General features: G+C 50.3%; 5 protein-coding genes across 5 annotated transcripts; 3 read left to right on the top strand and 2 right to left on the bottom strand.

The window, feature by feature from the left end:
- Positions 1-410: 410 nt before the first annotated feature.
- On the top strand, positions 411-2,452 carry CGCS363_v012791 (uncharacterized protein; the record flags this gene model as incomplete). Its single annotated transcript, XM_036644640.1, has 3 exons — positions 411-482; positions 534-830; positions 884-2,452. 3 exons carry the CDS (start codon positions 411-413, stop codon positions 2,450-2,452), a joined length of 1,938 nt encoding a protein of 645 aa, XP_036489747.1.
- A 3,157-nt stretch (positions 2,453-5,609) lies between these two features.
- On the bottom strand, positions 5,610-6,141 carry CGCS363_v012790 (uncharacterized protein; the record flags this gene model as incomplete). The annotated part of the gene is made up of 2 exons (XM_036644639.1): positions 5,610-5,732; positions 5,887-6,141. 2 exons carry the CDS (start codon positions 6,139-6,141, stop codon positions 5,610-5,612), a joined length of 378 nt encoding a protein of 125 aa, XP_036489748.1.
- A 1,002-nt stretch (positions 6,142-7,143) lies between these two features.
- Positions 7,144-9,414, top strand: CGCS363_v012789 (uncharacterized protein; the record flags this gene model as incomplete). Its single annotated transcript, XM_036644638.1, has 2 exons — positions 7,144-7,498; positions 7,562-9,414. 2 exons carry the CDS (start codon positions 7,144-7,146, stop codon positions 9,412-9,414), a joined length of 2,208 nt encoding a protein of 735 aa, XP_036489176.1.
- A 286-nt stretch (positions 9,415-9,700) lies between these two features.
- Positions 9,701-10,261, bottom strand: rmt3-0 (Ribosomal protein arginine N-methyltransferase rmt3; the record flags this gene model as incomplete). The annotated part of the gene is made up of 1 exon (XM_036644637.1): positions 9,701-10,261. The coding sequence occupies one exon, from the start codon at positions 10,259-10,261 to the stop codon at positions 9,701-9,703; it is 561 nt and encodes a 186-aa protein (XP_036490055.1).
- Positions 10,262-16,494: 6,233 nt separating this feature from the next.
- On the top strand, positions 16,495-18,068 carry CGCS363_v012787 (uncharacterized protein; the record flags this gene model as incomplete). Its single annotated transcript, XM_036644636.1, has 9 exons — positions 16,495-16,719; positions 16,779-16,942; positions 17,005-17,111; positions 17,162-17,226; positions 17,285-17,341; positions 17,404-17,490; positions 17,550-17,733; positions 17,792-17,874; positions 17,937-18,068. 9 exons carry the CDS (start codon positions 16,495-16,497, stop codon positions 18,066-18,068), a joined length of 1,104 nt encoding a protein of 367 aa, XP_036490054.1.
- Between the last annotated feature and the right edge of the window lie 799 nt (positions 18,069-18,867).

Genomic DNA, 18,867 nt, shown 5'->3' with positions numbered 1-18,867 from the left:
TCAATCCATTTCACACGAAAGTGCTGTCACCCCGACTATGATGCCTAAATCAATGTCGTTGGTACGTCGAGGGATTTGACTTCGACACTAAAGGTTCAGCCCCGAACGCCAAACCGAGTCGGTCACACTAGCGCGTGTGCAGACTGCGTGAAAATATACAAAAGAACGGGGTTTCTCAGACTTTTTAACACAGATTTGCTGGGTACAGCAAGACCCCAAGGCATCTAAGGTCTGCCAAGCTCCGTAAATGCCCCACCTTGCTGCCTGTCATGAACTTGTAACACCATGGGACTTCAGCGAAAATATGAGCGGCGAGTGTGTATTTAATCTGTCTTCAGCCTCCAACAAACAACAAAACTGATAGCTTAGATCATCATCTTTTTCCATACCACGGCTCTCATTGCACTACCATGTCTCACGAACTCGTCATGCGATCCAACACCCTTGATTCCGAGGAAAACAAGGCGAAGGAAAATGAGCTAGTGAGTTATCAATAAGGTCGCTATCTCTCCCAAACTCTGACTTTGAGAAAGGACTGGATCTTACGCAAGCCCGGCTTTGGTCTGCCCCTTGGCCACATGCCCGATGCCGAAAACCGGTTCCCGTTGTTGTACATGGACGACCGGTGGGGCGGAGGATGGCGCGCCGCCACGCTGCTCATCCGCGAGTGCTGCATGATGAAGTTTATCAACGCGCTATCCGACAAGCCGGAGTGCTGGCGCAAGGTACAAGATGACGAGATTGCCGGAAAGTGGAAGAAAGAGGCCTTGAGCATGGACTGGACGCTGTATCTGAAGCACGCCGATTTCACTCCCGCGATGGCCGACGCCGTAAGTCATGCGACCGATCATTTGATGCGGACGGATTGTTGACAGCGTTCAAGTGCATCAGCGAATTGAAAAAGAAGGCAGTTTTATACGAACAGGCCGGCTTGATGCCTGTACTTGACTACTCCATCGCCGTCATCAAATCCGACGCCATCATGACACCCGATATGGCTGAGTCTCTTCGGAAATGTGTCAAACCGCTGGAAGAAGTCCCTGCAGAGGACAAAGACTGGCACCCCAACAGCAATGAACAAGTTTTGGATCTTGTACACCCTTCTCTTTGGCCACTGATGTACGGCCGCTCTAGGGTCCTCCGAGATCGCGTTATCGGCCTGGATGACGCTCTCGAGCATTGCGGCATGGGGACGGTTCTACCGAAGCGGAAGCAAAAGGAGACGGAGTTTCTCATAAAAGCGGGCAGTTTCTGCGAGGAAAGCATCACCATTCTTTCGGACCTGTTCCAGTGGCTCCCCTGTGATGTCAAAATCGATTCAACGACTGGAAAAGCCAAGATTGCAAGCTACATCAACAACCTGCACCCGAAGGAACACAGCGATCTGTATGCTGTAATTGAAAGATTTATTGAAAAGTCTCTGCCGGCGTGGGACACCATCTACAACTGGGAAAAAGACTTCTCAGTCCAACGTCTTCGCACAGACGAGGCCGGGTTCGGGGATTGTCCTTGCCCTGAACTGTGCCAGTTGGACGACATGGATTGTTCATGTGAGCCATGGAAACGTCCCGTCGGAGAGGACGAAGAGCCCAGGGACCCAGATGACGAAGAGCAGTACGACGACGAGTACAAAGACTCTGATCGGAAGAAGCTGGATGATGCTTGGTTCTTTGCGACACATGCCCTCAAACTCCCCGACGCCGATCCTCTGGCGGAAAAGTACGTCCGCATTGACAGCTCGCATGTCAAGACGCATGGCTTCTTCAACAATAAGTCCCAGGTCCAGGTTATTGTCAAGCTCGCAAACATTCACCTCACCCCCGACAAGCCCTCGTACGCGGGTGGGTCATGGCATACTGAGGGCCAGCTCAACGAGCACATCGTCAGCACCGCCTTGTTCTACTACGACTCTAAAAACATCACCGAGTGCACCCTCAACTTTCGCACGTCCGCCAATGGCGATGAACTCGACGAAGGTGCACTTTCGTACGAACAATATGACCACCGCAGCATCGAGCGCACATTCGCTGTTCAGCAGTACCAAAGCATATTCCAGGACATTGGTTCAGTGGTGACAAAGTCGGGACGGGCGCTGTTCTTCCCGAACTTGTTGCAGCATCACGTTTCGTCATTTAGGTTGGCAGATCCGACGAAGGAGGGGCATCGGAAAATCTTGGCGTTATTTCTGGTGGATCCCGCGATTGAGATTGTGAGTACCTCAAACGTGCCACCACAGCAGAAACATTGGTGGCTTGGGACGACGGGGTTGGACGGCGGGAAGGGAGTCTTACCAGCTGAGCTCGGCGAGTTGGTTGCCGATGAGGTGGAGTGGCCAATGGGGCTGGCAGAGGCAAAGGAGGTGAGGTTGAAGGTGATGAGGGAAAGGACTTGGCTTAAGGAGGAGGAGGAGAAGAGGTTGAAGGATGTGACGTGGAACTTTTGCGAGCACTGAAGCTACTCTGGGCTGGTGCATTGGACGTTTGCTGGATTTGAAAAGCAACGGGAAGATTGAAACGCTTGCGATGTTGGCGGATGAGCAATTTATTCTCAGTCCGAGTGATGCTTGCGAATAATTGAATCTTGTATGATCTCTCCAGTTCACTTTTAGTATAGGAAACACACCTTCAGATCGTTGAGATGCTGCTGTGAGTAAAGCAGAGCACTTGAATGGTGTCGCATTTTCGTTGGGACTTTTGTACCCTTGTTGGTCGTGATGCTGCAGCATTCAGCTTGGCGAGCCAAGCAGATGGCTGCCTTTGGTCATGGGGCCGGGACCCCGTCCAATCGCAGAACCCAAGCCGAAGTACTTTGGTTCAATTTTCACTCATCTTTCACAGAATTGCAGTGAAAAATCCAAGATAAGATCACGCCATTGGCGGTTATCACACATCTCGCACACTCTTCGCGCTTAGAACCCACTCTAGGCACCCGTGGCTGACCCCTGCACCGACAGGCCTTCAATCCCACAGCCTTCTGGAGCTGCGTCAATGAGCGCTCGTGATACGTCAATTTCACTCTTCCGCACCCAGAAAAGGGTCTCACTGCGTCTATCCCGGCATCGGATGACATGGACTTGGTTGACGTCGCAGCCTCGTGGAGCAGCTGAACAAAAAGTTTTACGACTGCCTACATTCAGCAGGCTGACGAAACCAACGAGCGTTTTTTTGGTGGTTGGCAGATTACGTATCCCTCATCACATATGAAAACTACAAGTAGTCATCATTCTCGCTGCTGCTGACAATTATCAACGGAAATGGTTGAAGCACCACCGGTTACATGCCAAAATGGACTCGCTTACATGGGCTAGATTCACTACCCCATTCCAGCATATACGCACATCCATCTTCCTAATCCTGACTTGGATTATAACAAGTGCATTAGCCCAGGACGACAATTATACCTCACCATGTCTCTCTGACAACTTCAAAGACCCAACAATCCAGCACCCAGGCGGCCTTTTCTCAAGCGACGTCTGGCTCCGCCGCGGCCAATGCATTCGCAACACTGATACCTATGCCGTCTGTCGGAGCAATCTCATCGCGGTCCTTGATGACCTTTCTGCCCTCCAGCAGACCGAGTATGGCGCCTCGGCGGGCGTCTTGACGCTCCTTCCCACTGCTGGCGCTCTCTTCGGGAGCCCTACGGCAGAATTGTGGGCGCTGCTGAGAATGTCTCCGATAGCTGGCTTTCTGGCACAGTGTCTGACCTTTGGCGCAACCATGGTGCCTTCTGAGACGGAGGATTATCTAAAGGTCTCTAAAGCCCAGGGATGCATGGCGATGCGTGTCCCGCGGGCGACGGAAAAGGGAGATGAAGACGAAGGAGCGACTTACGAACAAACTGCGAATGAGGTCCAGCAGCGTATCCGATATGCGATGGATCAGGAGCAGCAGGGATCGCTGGGATACGCAGGACTCTCCGCGAAATGGTTCTTCATCGTTGGATGTCTTGTCCTGGCAGTATTCGTAGGGGCTTCGCAGGCTTCCTTGGCTGTCATTGAGCAAGGTGCAGTGTATGCCAATTGGTGTACTCTCACTTCGTGGGCTCACATTTGGTACCTCGTCGGTATGTCAACCTGGACACCGTTGCCGGGCACTGCTAACGCGTTGGAATAGTAACATTCGTTGCCATCGTGGACGGATATATCAACATTCCCTTCCACGAGCACTGGAAGGTATACATCACTCGCTAAGATGTGACGCTCAACGGAAGCGACACATCGGCCCCCGAGGAGGGAAACTTTCTGCTCGACGGCTTTAAAGACAAAATGATGAAGGAGAGCATTAAGACTGCTGAACCAAAGTGGAACGTGGTAGACAGGCATAACTACGGCTCGTCTCGACCAAGTCGGCAGATGCTAGTTGTTATCTCCGTCTCTTAAGACGATAAGCGCCCACCGTACTGGTTGTCTGGTCTCCGACTCTTCTTCCGCGCCGGTGGTCTTACTTGCTATGTATTCGCCACGTCAGTATTCGCGGCGGTGACTTTGCTGGCTATGCCAATGGCATAGATGGTTCTCATGGTGATTGTGGGATTGGGATTCTTTAGTTGTGCAGTTGTGCAGAAGATGGTGAAGATGATGTACCAGGAGAAGCCCGTGATGCATCTGATCGCCGCGGATGAGCAGACAGCTGATCGCATGTTGACTGACATCATGCAAATGAAGGGGGACACGGCAAGGTCTTCGTCTTCGTATGTTTTTGAGGTCGACGGAAAGCTGTGGATCCAGCAGGTTTGCGTTGGTTTGGGGCGTCTATGGAAGAGAAGGCTATTTGGGTTGCTAGCAGAAATGCCCACGGTGCAGGTTACTGGTGCAACTGTGTGAGAGCCGAGCGTGTACTTCAGCCTATGGGAACAAGGCCTACCTAGCGCTCGCTTTCGAAGTTGCATATTCAATGTCGACTTCATATAGCAGTTTTTGCTAATTTATTTCAAACAAACTCTTTCCAGTGTTTGAACTTCTGACTGCTATGAGTTGCTATTTTTTAACTTGAAACTCGCATTTGGCCGGCTCTTCTTGTTGAGTGCTGTGGACTCTAATCTCCATGTGCCACTCTGTCAGGATGCTTAGCTATTAATTTCATTCCATGATTGATGTTATTAACAATCTCCCTGTCAACTCGGTCACCCAAAGGATGTAGTTGAAGCCTCTCGCTATGTTTTTATTGGACATTGTATCTGCTCTTATTGTATGCGAGACAAGCAAGTTGAAAATGCTCGAACTTTTTGCAGTATTCAATCAGGCAACGATGATGACCCTGCCTTACTACCCCTGTCCAACCTGTCGCGTCGTACGCGTGGAGGATAGTTGATCCTTTTGCTTCCCCGAGGATCAATTGACTCTTCCAGCTTCTGGCGAGCGGACTCCAGTCTAGCCAGCAGATTCGCCTCCTCTGTCTCGCTCCCCGTAACATCAGCCCCCGTGGTGAGAGACGATTCCATCAAACCTCTGTAACAGTCACTGAGCGTCAAAGAGGCCTCTTTGATCGTCTCGCGTATCCTCTTGCGTCTCTGCCACTGTTTCCGCCATGTCAAGATGCCTCCCGAGTCGAGTCCGTCCCCCATGGGAAAGTCATGCCTTGTGCCATCGGTCTGTCCTAAGGTATACTCTAGTTCGGCTTGTTCCGAATGGACTTGCATAACAAGACTCTCATAAAGATGCTGCAAACTTGCTTGGTCATAAGCCGTGCGCCGTTGGCTAGAAAGATTCTTGAAATTGAGGGTGATAGTTTCTAGCTGGCTTAGTCGTTCTCGGACGTAGGGGAACCACCCTTCAACACCTCCGGAATCAAAACTCAGAGCAGACTTTGCGTTGGGCATCCACCGTTAACACAAGTTCGTAGGTATCTTTTACCAATTTCTTTCTTTCTCCATGGGAAGGCTTACCGGTGCGCGGGCATCGTGCTCAAAATCATCGTCGTTGCCGGTCATCTCTCTTGGCACGGGAGCTTTTCTCGCCCGCGTGCCGGGTTCGGTGTCGATGTCGTGGAAGCGGAAATCCAGATCTTCCGTCGCGTCGGCCATTTCATCATCTTCAGGGACCTCGATGCAGGCACGCTCCTCGTGGCGTGGCGACGGCAGTTCTGGCCGTTGGCGCTTCGCCACGGAGGCCGGATTTAGCGCGGAATTGAACGGAAACATGTTGAATAACGGCGGGAAGGACCCAATCAGAAAGTCATGAGTCGCTCGCAAGGTAACCGGAACGTTTGAGGGACGGCCGCTTCATTTGACTAACCATGATGGAATAGGGTTTCCCCCCTTTTTATCGTTCATTTTGGTTGGATTGATTTATGCAGCATATTTGGCCGATTCCACGCACTGATTGGTCTGTCATTGCAAGGAATGAGACACACTCTGCATATCTCGCCAACAAGCCAATCATTCGGAGCCTTTTGCTGCCCAAGACCCATAGTTTCCGCACGCGTTAGGATTACTGCAGGCTCGGCGAGCTCAACCGAGCCAGTCACGTTTGGCATGGGGAAGCGGGTTGGCAGGAAGGCTGCCAGCTCAAGCAGTGATTGATGGCTGACAACGCTACGTACGTCAATTCGTATCACCTGATATTCCCCACCTCATCGCAGAGCCCAAAAAGCTCCAGACGACTCCTTGCCGACGCCAATCTGTTCGCAGCCTATCGCACTACAGGCGACAGCGTCCATGCTGACTGAACCAAAAGTCCAAGGGGCGGGGGACTGGGTATGAACAGCACTACTCTGTAAACTACACGTGTACTTAACGGTGTTGCGGGGGTTCCTAGTTCACCACATGGAGGAGGAAACGGGTCGGGCCGCTTCCCCCAGGCCAGCCACTGCAGTGGGTGCCCCGAGGACTGAAGCTCACCATTCCTTGCGTCCAGAATCGATCGAGCAGGGGACCGACCAGGACCCAGTATCCGTATGGCCTGGAGTCGACCCGTCGCGTGAAGGAACAAACGTCCATCTTCTCCGGAGAGACACTGAAGTGGATTGACGTGCGATCGGGCTGTGGACCGTGCCGTGCGCCGCGTTCATTGCTACCTTTTATCTTATCAAAGATGCACCCCGGTCGCTCCCTGCAGTATGTCACGTGCTTGACACAACATCCATGCTTCGAGCTCCACCATGACTCTTCTCGGAGATTTGGTGCTCAATAGCTGGTTCAACCATGTCACTCTGCAGCATCTGCAACAGTCTTCAAGTCGATGCTACGACAAACGAATCACCTGATGAAACGAATTGGCCCGGCTCTGATCGATTCAAGACGTTTGAATTGTATGTTCCCATGCAAGAATGGCGTGAGTCGGCCGACGGAGGATGCCCAACTTGCCGCTTGGTTTGGGACGCCTTACTCTACTTCCACGGCGAATTGGCCTCGGAGCTTGCAGGGACGACCGTTGATGAGGACGAACCCGTGAATATCAGCCTCAGCGGTATCCTCGGAGAGACGTTGCTGCTGTCATTATACCCGCTCCCCAAGGAGACGCACTTCCCAGGATTAGAGTTCTTCACGTATTACAACAGTAGGTCCAGTATCTGGATGTTGTCAAAATGCGACAGTGTTTAACAAGTCCGCTTGAGTACAGGTCAGGCAACATCTTGGCCGATTATCGGTCCGGCGGGAGACATTGCGCCGTCTCTTAACCTCGAGCGCTGCCTCGAGCTTTGCAAACGCTGGATTACTGCATGCGAACAGGAGCATCCTCAATGCCAGTCAGACCGCGTCCAACCCCTTCCAACGCGAGTTCTGGACCTCGGCCAACCTGGCTTACCTGTCAATGTACGTCTGTACGAGCCTCTTCCGAGCTCAAAGGCGTGTTACACAGCTCTCAGCTACTGTTGGGGCAAAGTTCTCAATCTGACAACCACAAGTTCAAATTTGGCGCAGCGGAAAGCTGGCATCTCTTGGGACGGCCTCTCGGAATCGTTCCGACATGCCATTCTGATATGTCGTAGTCTCGGGGTGCGCTACATGTGGATCGACGCCCTTTGCATTATCCAGGACTCGCCGTCAGACTGGGAGAAGGAGGCGGCGCGCATGGCCGATGTATATGAGAATGCCTTCTTGACCATCGCCACCGATGCGGCTCGGGACCCAACCTGGGGCATCCTTACCCCTCGGCATCTGGAAATGATCTCTGTGCAAGACGCTATCGCCAAACCGGACAAGCCTCCAGGGAAGCGCAACTATGATGTGCTGAGTGTGCCAATCAAAGACGACACGGGAGCGGAATGTATCATCCAAGTACGAGAGCCGTTGTTACATTCCGACATTGTCTTTCCCCGGACCTATCACGACGTTAGCTATCCGCTTCTCACCAGAGCCTGGACGCTGCAAGAACGCTTGCTCGCGCGCCGTACGCTGCACTTCACGGCCTTTGAACTAATCTGGGAGTGCAAGCAGACGCTCTTCTGCGAATGCGATTGCATTGCGCGCGAGTTTCATGGACTAGATGGGCATAATGGTCCCAAAGTCTCGTATGAGAGAGCAATGATTCGGCAACGACAAGAGCGCGAGGTCATGTCTAGACGAGAGGACAGCGACCGCGATCTCGGCCTAGCCAACCGCCCACGGATGCTGGAAACGATCAAGACTTGGACGTTGATCATTGGTGGGTACACCGGGCGTAACCTGACGTTCGTCACAGACAAACTACCCGCCATCGCAGGCCTGGCGCGGCGGTATGCGGCGCAAGTTCAAGGACCCAGCACCCCACAGCCGCCCGCCACCCACCAGATTTATCTCGCCGGCCTGTGGCTAACTGATCTTCCATGGCTGCTTTGCTGGCGCGCATTCCAACGGCGCTTCGCGCAGCGCCCGGCCGAGTACTGCGCGCCGACGTGGTCGTGGGCGTCTCTTGCCACGCCTGTAATCTGGGACTATAGCCTCTACGACGCAGCCGCCCAGGTGGAGGTCCTCAACGCAACGACGATCCCCCAGGGTCTGGACGGCTTTGGAAGGGTGAAAGGAGGCAGCCTCACGTTGACCGGATACGTGAAGCGAGCAACACTGGACTTTAACGCCTGCCCCAACACTGTCGTCGGCCTGAACAACGAAAACGGTGACCGAATCTTCTTTGTGCCGGACCAGAATCCGCCCGACACCAACACGGGTGCCGATGGCCACGATGTGTCGAGCGATCCCGTGTCCAAGTCCGCTCAGCGAAGTGTATCCTCCATGAGCCACGGCGACGCCGTCGCGTGTCTGTGGGTGCTCCACAACGTGGTGACGGGGGCCGTTAATGGACTCGTGCTTGCGGCGCCGGGGAAGACGTCCATCGAGCGCTCATTGCGCGATCATGCGGCGTCGGGGGCGGAGTTGGCTGCATTCGAGCGGATCGGCCTGATTACCACCATGTCCCGGAAGTATCAAAAAGACGAGATATCGGCATTGTCGTGGTTTTCGGGAGCGGAGAAGCAAGCCGTAACCATTCTCTAAGTGACGTGGCGGAGCAAGAAAGCTGCTCGCGAACGTTGACACGATGGCTCCGGATCCGCTCGCATGTATTCAGATCTCAAGACAGAAAGAGACTGGGTGCGGTTGAGCTTGCTTGCTGATTACGCTGGCCTCGCGGAGCTTCGAACAGTGATATCGGTCGATGCAGCCTTGTGTCTGTTGGATATTGGATTGGACGTGTCTGGAGATCATTATTTTCCAGAGCATCTGGATCCATGCTCGGCGGATGTTCCACGGCGTTGCCCGTATGCCACGCCTGCTCACCCGTCTACGCAGCGTCTCGGATCGTCCAGCTAACCGTCATCTCCACATCGCGAGGCGATCCGCGATGTTCCCCAAACTTGACCGTGCTCGTGATGGAATCTCCCAGTGCTAGCAGGACCGCTGGTGCCTGTGTTGGTGTTCGAACGACGGGGAGATGCCCAGCGCCCCAATGTGCCACTTTGCCATGCGGACCAGTCGCAACGATAACCCCATCAACGCAATCCTGTTTAAGATCCCGGTGGCCTTTAGCGCTCTGAGCGAGATTTGTGCCCGGCGCCGTGAGGAAAAATGTATCGTACCAAATCATCCACGCATCAAGACTGTCCGGCTTAGTCTCAACATCCATCCAAAACGGCGCGTCAAAAACCACGTTCTCCGCCTTCATGCGATGCAAATCAAACGCCTTGAACCGATGCCCGCGCGTAGCCAGATGGTTCGGCTGGGGCTTGTTGATGTAAATCTTGCGCTGCTCGGTGCCGCTGGACATGTTGGATAGGTTGAAGCTGCAGACATTACCCCAGTACCCGATTCCCCATCTGCTAAACGCGTCGGCCATGGAGTGCATGTCGTCGGCAAAGAGGCTCTTGACCTGGACCTTGTCTTCGTCGTCGGATTGGTTTACGTCCTCTTAGCCCTCGACGTAGCGCGGGTCGAGGATGTCCACCTCGGACGAAGCGTCAAGAGGCGACGTCGGCGGCGGCGGGCTCGGCCATGTTCCTTTTGTGAAACGTTCAAAAGTGGCCTGTCTTGTATCGCAGGGATTTGGCGGACGAAACGGATTCCGGAGGTTTCGACTTGCGGCCCCGCTGCGGGAAACAATTTTCATGGGGCAAATCTTGACCGAGAGCCTCCTCATGCGAGCATCATCCTATCACATCACGGGTTGAAAAGCTAGTGTATCGACTCCAAGTCTTCATCCTCCGCAGAGACCTCATCCACACCGGTACCACCAGACGTCTGTCAGGTTGATAGGCGCCTCGAGACGACTGACCTGCGAATTCCAATACTATATACATGGCTCTTGCATCTCATGCATCTCAGGCAGGTTGGTTATGACAGGCCAAGAGGTCGTCACAAGCAAAAAGCAAATTCAAAGGACATACAACAACAGGCATTCACCGGTCGTCACCGACCCGATTACTACTCTATCCCTCATTGGTTTATCTATGGGAGTGCGGACGGGATCCCGAGTTTTCCAATGGGTATGGTCGTATGTGGAAGGTGGGTTTGCCGAATCTCACTATACGCTCTAAGACCCACCCCCAAGTAACGAAATCCCCCCATAACGAAATGCTGAATTTAGGTGGGCCACCACCAAAAACCCTACTATTCCTAATATAGATATCTAAGCGAATAATTATACTAAAATTATATAAAAATTGAATTTATATAATACTTTACTATTTTTATAGAAAAATAATATTATATAAATTAAATATAGCTTAAATAGAGATTATATAGCTTTATTAGTAGAAAGTTCTGAAATGTTAAGGATTTACTACTAAATACTAGTAAATTGTTAATATTTTATTTTATTATATATTAATTTAATTATAGATATAAGATATATATTTAATATATAGATCTTTATAGTTTATACTCCTAATATATAATATATAGTATTTCTTATATAATTTATAGTTATATACTTCTATATAAGAAGTACTAAATTTACTAGTAAAATAGAAGAAATTTTATTAGAGAGAAATTTATATAACTAATAAATCTATATATACTATATATATATTGAAAAAACCTTTTATTATATAATATTTAATATAAAGTTACTTATTATATATTTTAGTATATTTTAATTTTCTTATATTTAGTATAAAAAAGGATTATATAATCTCAATTTTAGGTGGTGTTTGCATTTCGTTATGGGGGGATTTCGTTACTTGGGGGTGGGTCTTATCCCCAATCCCAGCCACTGGCAGCTGGTCGCAGTGGAGACTTTCTGCAACATCCATGCGGTGCATGCCGGCTCCCTGAACCTGACAACGCTGTCTCAAAACACTGTCGACCGGTTCCCCTTGTATAGGATATTTTTTTGAGCGAGCTATTACTTAATAAGCAGCCCTTGCGCGGCGTATCACTTCGTTTTTGATCTCATGAGGCTTATTTGAGATTGCGTTTCGGGCCACTAAATGCCAACCTCTGTTGATAATAGATTGTCTTCGTGGGCTGGTAACGACACATTAAAGACAGACCGCGGTGCTGTCCCAGGCACACTAGGTCGGGAGAAGATTTAAGTGTAAGGCGGAAAAGGAGAAGACGACATATGCAGACCGTAAATAATTTGAAGGATCGACAATGTCTCCAGCCAAATTGACGATGAACGTCTGGAAGAGTTAATCAACATTGACCTGTCACCTGTCTGAATCGTCGAACATCTGGTCTAGAACTCTCCGCAGACGCTTCCTATATGTCCAGTCCAAAGGCATTTAATCTATTGAACTGCTAGTATCTGAATCTGCACACGCTTGGTGATGTCTTTGTGATCTGCTGCTTGTTAAGTTGTTTGTGATATGGCAGTTGAGGGTCGCTCATTCGGCCCACTTCTGATCAGAAATCCCTATCATCGCCATCTCATGCTTAAAATAACTACAGAAGTGCCGATAAAAGTATAAAGCATTCGCTAAAAAATCACATACTATTGTTGTTTTATGACCTGGTTATTCGGTGTTGCCCAAATGAGCGCCCGAGCACGACCATAAATCTTGGCTTCCGAACTTATTGCCATTCTCAGAAACTCCGGCCGAATTGCCGTCAACCGAGTCGGGCTACCGGCTTGGGTAAAGCCGAGTCGGAGCACAGTGCTCCGATTATGAAACTGGAAACCTGTTAAGCGACATCCACGTTTCGACATCACCTGAATGCGGGTTGAAAGTTGGGGCATTTCAGAAAAGCCGCTGGACGAGATTCTCTCTAGGCTCAGTCGGGAAAATCAAGCATTGCTACTTTCCGATCACCCCGGACGACGTGAGTTGAAATTCAAAGTCCAAGACCAGGTATGTGCAGATTTTGGAAGTTCCGGAAACTTTACAACCAAAAACTGCTGAAAACCAGTTCAGCCTAATTCAAAGGAAACAACATGAGCTGTAAAGATGCTGCCCTGGGCATCAAGCAGCTATGGCCTGTACTTTAAGAGATAAGTGGTGTGAGACTGGGTTGTATAGCTTGTACGATGGTTTTAATCAGACATAAACAATTCTGTATCAAGTTGGAAGGTTTTGCAATGCCACATCGAAGCCGACCGGGTTTCCAACTTCCAGATATGCCCACGACATATCGTCCATATCGCTAAAGATATCAAACATAGCAGGTACAGGCCCCCACGGTTCCCTGCATGCAGCCGATTGATTGGTATCTGAGTCGACTTCATCGTGCAGCTGTTGCTGTGTTACAGCGATATTTGCATGTTCATCGGTTCTTGCTTCAGGCCCCTGTTGTCTCCGATATTGTGCGACATTAGCAGACTCGCAGTTTATACGCCCACGGGAGACATGAAGGACGTCTAGATTGCATAGAGTAGCCAGTCCTGTAGAGATTCGGCGGGAGAGAGCTGCAACAACGTCTGCAGATGCCCACTTTTGCCGCAGAATTTGGAGAATGCCACACGCAGCGTCAAAGTCCTCGCGGGCATCTTCCCGTTCAGAAGGCAAACGGCTGAACCTGAGTTGCTGATACGAGACCGAGAGCGCGAGGGACACAGCGTAAACAACAGTGGGAAAAGGGTGCAGGGCATTCAGACGTTGTGAATCTCGCATGTGTCTAATAACCTGTATTGCAGACAGCTGCTGTCTAAGGCGTGAGGGCGTTGGAGCCCGTAGTATAGTGACCGATTTGAGTCGGTGAGATAGAATGGCTGTCGTCAGCCAAAAGATATGAAGGGTGGCTAAATAATGTGGTGAAGAAAGTTAGTAAGTCCCCTGTGAAGCCAGCTTTAATATGTAAAATGCAAAGAAACAAAAGCGAGAAGAAACAAAAACACACGCGACTTGGCCATGATTTATTTCGCATGCCGATTTCCCCCATGTCTTTGATCCTGAGGCTTTTTTGGGGGACAGAAATCGCCCCGCCGTGGCAGTAATCTAAGAAAAAGAACCTACCCAGAGTCGATGGCGAAATTTTCCAGCCTTCCGACTCGTCGACAATCTGTTCGAAGCCGGAATAATCGGAATCAAGGCCATTGATGGAGAGGGGATTCGTCGGGCGGTAAAGTGCAATGGCTTTGGACAGAGTTGTTACTATCTTGAACAAGATATCAAAGGCCACCGATCCGGACTGCTCTGGAGTAAGTGGCTTGATGGCTATATCCATGTCAGCCAGGAAGCAAGGCCTCGAATGCATAGAGGAGTTTAATCTATCTAGTATCCATAGACACCAGAAGACACGCCTCATTTCGTAACCATCATCAACCGGGCGACAGAGATGTAACGCAATGCTTTGCGCCGAATGGATGGCTCGTGCGACGAACCCAGATGCCTGTTCAGCGCCATCAGCTCCTTCGTGATGAAGCGACAAGAGAGCCATAATCCTGATAACCGTGATCTTCCGTAAATGCTTTGTATTGTGAAGAGTAGAGATGAGAGAGGCGTGTAAGTGGCTGCAAAATTGCCTCGTTGATACCGGTATATTACCGGCGTGGCGAAGCCTCAGATGTCGCTCGGCAGCTGCAGCCTTTGCAGCTACGAGGCATACAGCATGCGCTAGTGTAACGGGCAATGTTGCCTTTGCCAGACATTGGCGATAATCTTGTTCATTCAACAAGGGTAATATGGGTTGGATATTGTCGAAGTAAATGTCAGAAAGCTTCACGATGGTATCGAAAGCTAAGACGTCGGAGTCAGCGGCACCTCCGACCTCACTCGATGTATGGTTTCTCCAGGAAGAATCTTGTTGAAAGTCGTTCTGAACGGATCCAAGCCCAGGTTGTGGTTGCACCCAAATGCCCACGATCTCGGGCGACAGGTTCTGTGGTTGCTCACAGTAACTCTCTGCATCCAAAAGTTTTGCTTCTGGGTTAAGATCACTGACAAAGCGTGGCGTGCTTGAGCCCGCATCGACTAACGGTGATGCAGACGTGAAAGTTGGGCGTATAGGATGTATTGGAGGGGGATGCACAGAAGATTGAATGCTGGCGGTCTCGGGAACAGAAGAAACGTCCAAGGCGGAGCCAGAAGTTGGCCCAGGACCAGAGTCGGGCGTATGATGGGGTAGTTCATCATCGCCTTTTGACTTTTCTGACCGCTGGGTTACAGTAGTCGCTTGTTCTTCTGCCGGGCCAACTTCAATATCATCATCTATTTCGCAAACGTCCTGAGTGATACCGAGAGCACTCGTCGGAATATGTTTCGGGATGACGGCGGGCTTGATGGTCGAAGAGGCCTCTCGGTGCTGGTGATCGCACCGTCTCTGGACAACAGATTATACGGTCAGACATGTGTTTACGGACCACCTTCATGAAACAAGCCTGGCACTCTTCATCACTTAGAGCTGACGCACCTTCTTGTTGCGACACGGTTCGCAAGCAACTCGAGAACGGATATGCTTTCGTCCATCCAAGTTCAACTTTGACTGCGGTACAAAGACGTACTTGGACGACATTTTGTTTTGGCAAGATTTTAGAGCATCTTAGGGGAATAGGATTAATGGGATAAGGGTGTACAGAGTCATCTAGATTAACGGGGGCAATGACAATGAGAGTTTCTTGTCCACGCCGGTGACATCATCTCAGCAGAGCCGCCGATACTAGGCTTCAGCCACGTCATTACCTCTGGTTTTGGACGTTGATACGAGGCTGATGTGGTATGCAATAATGAAGCTCCGCCGTGGGAATGTGACAATTTACGGATCGCAAACCCTTGGCGGGAATCTGATAGCGTCTGGGGAAGCGGAGTAAACTGCCTAATGGGGTAATTCTAGAACCTGGGCTGGATGATCCATTGCCTTAGATGGAAAATCCGGGGAAGGCCAGGAGAAGACGAGCCCTACCGGGAATTGTCAACGTGTGAAATGTGGGTTTGCGGCAATAAACCCTATGGTTGCAGCGAGACTGTTCCACCTCTAGACAAACGCTTGGAGAGAATGCAGAAATCGTAGGTGTACGTGTGAAAATTGGCCGCGTGATATAACAGCCGCGTGGCCGGATAAGAAATTATCCGTTCACTTGGAAACCGCTCGGCCTTTGGTTCCTGGGTATGTCGCTGATTCGAGTTTCCGCCCGCTAGAGTTTATGTTGGCAGGGTGAATGATGTGTGCTTGAAATTCATGTGGTACTCACAGCAATTATTCGCATGTCACAATCAGCAGAAGGATGCAGCCCAAGTAAGGTGTCCTTCTAAAACCCTCTGTGAAGGCCGACCTGGAACGATAGTAACACGAAAACCGCAACGTAGCTGCTCTAGTCTAAGACAGCACCTGAAAGGTTTTAATTTCCCACTCATGCGAATGGCTTTGTAATTCAAGATGTAACACTCCACCATGTGGCCCCCATCACACCCCCTTGGCTCTCTCTCCACCATGGAGTGCGGGGCCCCGCATCGGTCGAAATTTCCCGTAAAAGCATGCCGACTCAAGAGGCAATGTAGTATGATCTAACCACGGCGTCGTCGGGGAGGAAGTATCTAAAAAGGTTGCTGAAGGATGAGTCCTTAGGGTTATAATACAAGTCACGCCAGCTGTAGCAAAATAAAGGAGTGCCAAAAATATTCAAACTTGCCGGCGATCTGCTTTTCACTTATTCCGGTGGTCTATGAATTTTGTGCTAAATTGCCCTTCTTCTATTCCCACATCATGTTGCTCAACAACCTGTGCCGTCGCGGAACCCCGTCGTTTTGCAAGCTTCGATCCACCCAAGCCGTTATCCGGGCACAGCCCAAACGGACCATCATCACTTGGTTGGAACAAGATAACTGGGAAGACCCGAAAGGTCCGCTGGGCATCAATCGACCGAGTCCAAAGCTCGCTCCTCTCACACCCGAAAGCCCACAGTGGCTTCACGACCTGCACAAGAGGGGTGTTCGTCATTCTTCAAGTTTACTAAGTAGAAGGCCGGGTTATGCTGACAAGCGCACCAGTGGGCACTAGTCAAAGGAGCTGTACCGAAGCAAAGAGCTCTCACGTACGCTGAGAAGGGTGAGGAGTGGCTTGAAGGATTCAAACTGGGATACAAGCGTGATGATCCGTCGACGTGGAGGTCAACGAACATTCCCCGACACCGTTATGGGGGTCTTTTTGACCAGTAGGTCTTGCTTGATGCACTCCTTTCACGTTGTCAGGGATGATTGATTCAAATTGGGCCAGTTTCTCATTTGCCCACGCTCAGTTTGTCTGGGATTGCAAGTCCGAACCCAACGTCCGCCAGATATTTGCAACGATTTGGGGAACCGATAAGCTCACCGTGTCCTTTGGTAACAGATGATTGCCCACTGTTAGACGACGTGAACTAAAATCTTTTCAGACGGGGGCACTTTGGCCTTTCCCACACCGGACGAGCCTGACCACGGCAGAGCACCTTGGCCGCACGTACGTACTACAGCAGTCATCCATGTCCGCTCGTGTGTAATGCTGACCTGAGAACTAGTCCGATCAGAGCGCCTACCGCCCTCATCCTCATTGCATTCAGGGGCTTCTGAACCTAGTATGTATTGTCAAGATTCATGCTAGAAAGTCCAACAAAGCACACTGACTCTGCTTCCGTAGCTTCCCAACGGACCAGAAGATGGCGGTCTGGCTGTCATGGATGGCTCAGCCCCGCTGTTTGAGCAGTACTTCAAAGAACATACACCAGTAAATCTCACACCCAACGTTGTTCTAAGTTGATCCACTGATAACATGAATATCTGCAGCCCGAAGGTGGTTGGATCAAGCGCGATCTTTTCAATTGGGATGACCAAACACTGAAGTGGTTCGAAGAGCGTGGATGCCGGTGGTTGAAGCCTACTATGGATCCTGGGGACTTCATTCTCTGGGACTCCCGCGCAGTCCATTATGGCGCCGCCCCTATCAATGACAACAAGCGCATGGCTGTTTGTAAGAATAACCGCTGGTTCGCACAATCTTGATATTGCAAAGCTTACCAGCTGTCCAGATACCTGCTACAAGCCCATTGAGTTTCTGTCTGAAGAACAGAGACAGCGCAAAGTGGAGGCTTTCAAGCGTGGCTATATGACTGTAAGCAAAGAAATTCCCAAGAAATTAGGTCATAAATGGACAATTATTGACATCAATATCAGTCTCATGATCCCACCGACTTTGTTCTCAAAGAACATCAGATGGCGGAATGGAACATACTCCATCCCTACGGTCCGCCGACTGTCAATAAAACTACACAACAGGCTATTGGAATTATCCCATATGATTCCTAGATTAGCGATCGCATTCAATTGTGTCATTGCAAGCAAGCGGCTGCGCACTGAAATTGCAACAGTGATGCAAATCGTGGGCATATCGTTTGGGTTTCCTCCACTTGTTGATGGATTGCATATGAATGATTAGGGGTATTTTTGACCAACTTATGGGACCACAAAAATCGGCACATCTGTGATTCTCACCAATGATCGCTTCCAGATCACGGTTGGACACGTCGTATAAGTTCAAAGAACAGCAAACAGGCAGCTACTATATGAACTCTGCCCGACCTTGATTTCCTGTGTCTCCGAGAACAAACCATGAAGTGGATGAATGCGCTCGGTGATCGGGTATCAAATGAAAGCTGATGTGTCACATCGTGACCCCAATCAATCATCACGGAATTCTTATGGTAATCTCCTGATGACACAAGAGTGGATGTTCACTATAGCAGTGATTGCGTTAACATCAGCATGCATTATGTCTCGGCGGCCATTGAGATTTCTATAGATGCCTTGATATCCTCAGCAGCTGAATGAGAATCAATTGAAGAAAGCCATAAGAGATAGTTCTCATGACCAAGCTTTGTGTGTTGTCTGATGCTGTCTCATGTCATCTGTAGTGATACACGACGTGTGTATGAGATACATAACCCATCATCCCCTATTTCCAAGCCTCTATGAATTGAACTGCATGTTGAGTAATAAAACCCAGACCGTGCCGTCTGTGTTAAAAATGTAGACCGATACTTACGGAGCGGCTGTAGTAGCGTTTACCCCATTTGGTAATCTGCGTGTGTTCTCCACCCCGCAAATC

This window comes from Colletotrichum siamense (genome assembly GCF_013390195.1).
Source record: "Colletotrichum siamense strain Cg363 chromosome Unknown KSG_Cg363_contig09, whole genome shotgun sequence".
NCBI classification, from domain to species: domain Eukaryota; kingdom Fungi; phylum Ascomycota; class Sordariomycetes; order Glomerellales; family Glomerellaceae; genus Colletotrichum; species Colletotrichum siamense.
The sequence above is the reverse complement of the archived record's forward strand: the minus strand, read 5'-3'. Positions and strand labels throughout refer to the sequence as shown.